General features: G+C 49.9%; 1 protein-coding gene across 1 annotated transcript; it reads left to right on the forward strand.

Moving 5' to 3' along the window:
- Positions 1-201: 201 nt before the first annotated feature.
- LOC130031247 (transmembrane protein 184C-like) lies at positions 202-1,419 on the forward strand. Its single transcript, XM_056122509.1, has one exon. The coding sequence runs from the start codon at positions 202-204 to the stop codon at positions 1,417-1,419; it is 1,218 nt and encodes a 405-aa protein (XP_055978484.1).
- The last annotated feature ends 260 nt before the right edge of the window (positions 1,420-1,679 follow it).

Genomic DNA, 1,679 nt, shown 5'->3' on the forward strand with positions numbered 1-1,679 from the left:
GGCCAGATGCAGGCAAGCAGCGAGGATGCTGGCCGCAGCGCCCCCGGCGGCCGTCAGTGGTACAGCGGGGGCGGCGCCCAGCGGTACCCCTGATGTCACACTGCTGCTTTGTTACATGGAATGCGCATCCACCTATAACCTTGGACCTCAGCGCAGGGGCCTCAGAGACTTTCTGCGCTCTTTGCCTTGAACCTTTGAGAAATGCTCGACACGTGCGTGCCTAAACTTAAGAACTGGAGGCGTTGGATCCGACCCTTAGTGCTGACCCTCTATCTGCTGGCCGTGGTCGTGACCATCCCCCTGGGTGTGTGGCACCTGCAGAAACTGGAAGTCAGTATCCACACCAAGGCGTGGTTTATCGCCGGGATCTTCGTGCTGTTCACCATCCCCGTGACCTTCTGGGAGATTTTGCAGCACTTGGTGCACTACACGAGGCCCGAGCTTCAGAAACCCATCATGAGGATCCTCTGGATGGTGCCCGTGTACAGCATAGACAGCTGGGTGGCTCTTAAGTATCCGTCCATCGCCATCTACGTGGACACCATGCGGGAGTGTTACGAAGCGTATGTCCTCTACAACTTTATGAACTTCCTATTCAACTACTTGAAGAGCCAGTACCCCAACCTGGAAGCTATGATGCAAGGCAAAGAGAAGACGCAGCCCCCCATACCCTTCTGCTGCTGCCCGCCCTGCCCCGTGGGAGAGGTGTTGCTGTACCGGTGCAAGCTGGGAGTGCTGCAGTACATCGTCATCAGACTGATCACCACCTACGCCGCCGTGATCTGTGAGATATTCAAGGTGTACAGTGAAGGAACCTTCAGCTTGCACAGAGCCTGGATGTATTTGGTCATCATCAACAACGTGTCCCAGTTCTTTGCCATGTATAGCCTCCTGATATTTCATAAAGCCCTGAAAGAGGAGCTGAGGCCCATCCAGGCAATAGGAAAGTTCCTTTGTGTGAAGCTTGTCGTTTTTGTCACATTCTGGCAAGCAGTGTTGATTGCTTTGCTGGTGAAATTTGGTGTAATTTCCCAGAACTCCACCTGGGAGTGGCAGACAGAAGAGACAGTGGCCACGGGGCTGCAGGACTTTATCATCTGCATAGAAATGTTCATTGCTGCCATAGTCCACCACTACACCTTCTCTTATGCCCCTTATATGGGAGACGAAGAACGAGGAACATGTTGCTCTTTGTTCCTAGAAATATGGGATATCTCTGACATCAAAAGTGACATTTCTAAGCAGGCGAAGAACATTAGCAAAACGTTAAGGGGGAAACCAAAAAGTAAAACTGTTCCAATGGACGAAGATGAGCAATTCAACCTGTTGTCTTCATCACTAGACTCTTCAGTCACTTCTTCCACATCACTGCCACACATTGGTAGTCACCAAGAGCTTGAAGAAGTCCTGGTAGAATAGAATGTGCCTAGTACAGTTACATATACGTAAGTCATGTAAAATGACACAGAAGAACACATGGAAGAAGCTGAGACTTCAGAATCCATAAGCCATAATCCATAATCCAGTGCTGTACTCCTCAATACTTTTTATTTCTCTGTGTTCCTCTTTCTTCCCTTCTTCATTTCCTCCTACTGTATTCCCCTCTCCCTTTCTCCTTTTTATTTTATTCTTTTTCCTCCCTCCCATCCTAGAGCAATGCAGAGGACCATCGCTTGGAC

The sequence above is a fragment of the Sorex fumeus genome, unplaced genomic scaffold (assembly GCF_029834395.1).
Source record: "Sorex fumeus unplaced genomic scaffold, SorFum_2.1 ptg000046l, whole genome shotgun sequence".
NCBI lineage: Eukaryota > Metazoa > Chordata > Mammalia > Eulipotyphla > Soricidae > Sorex > Sorex fumeus.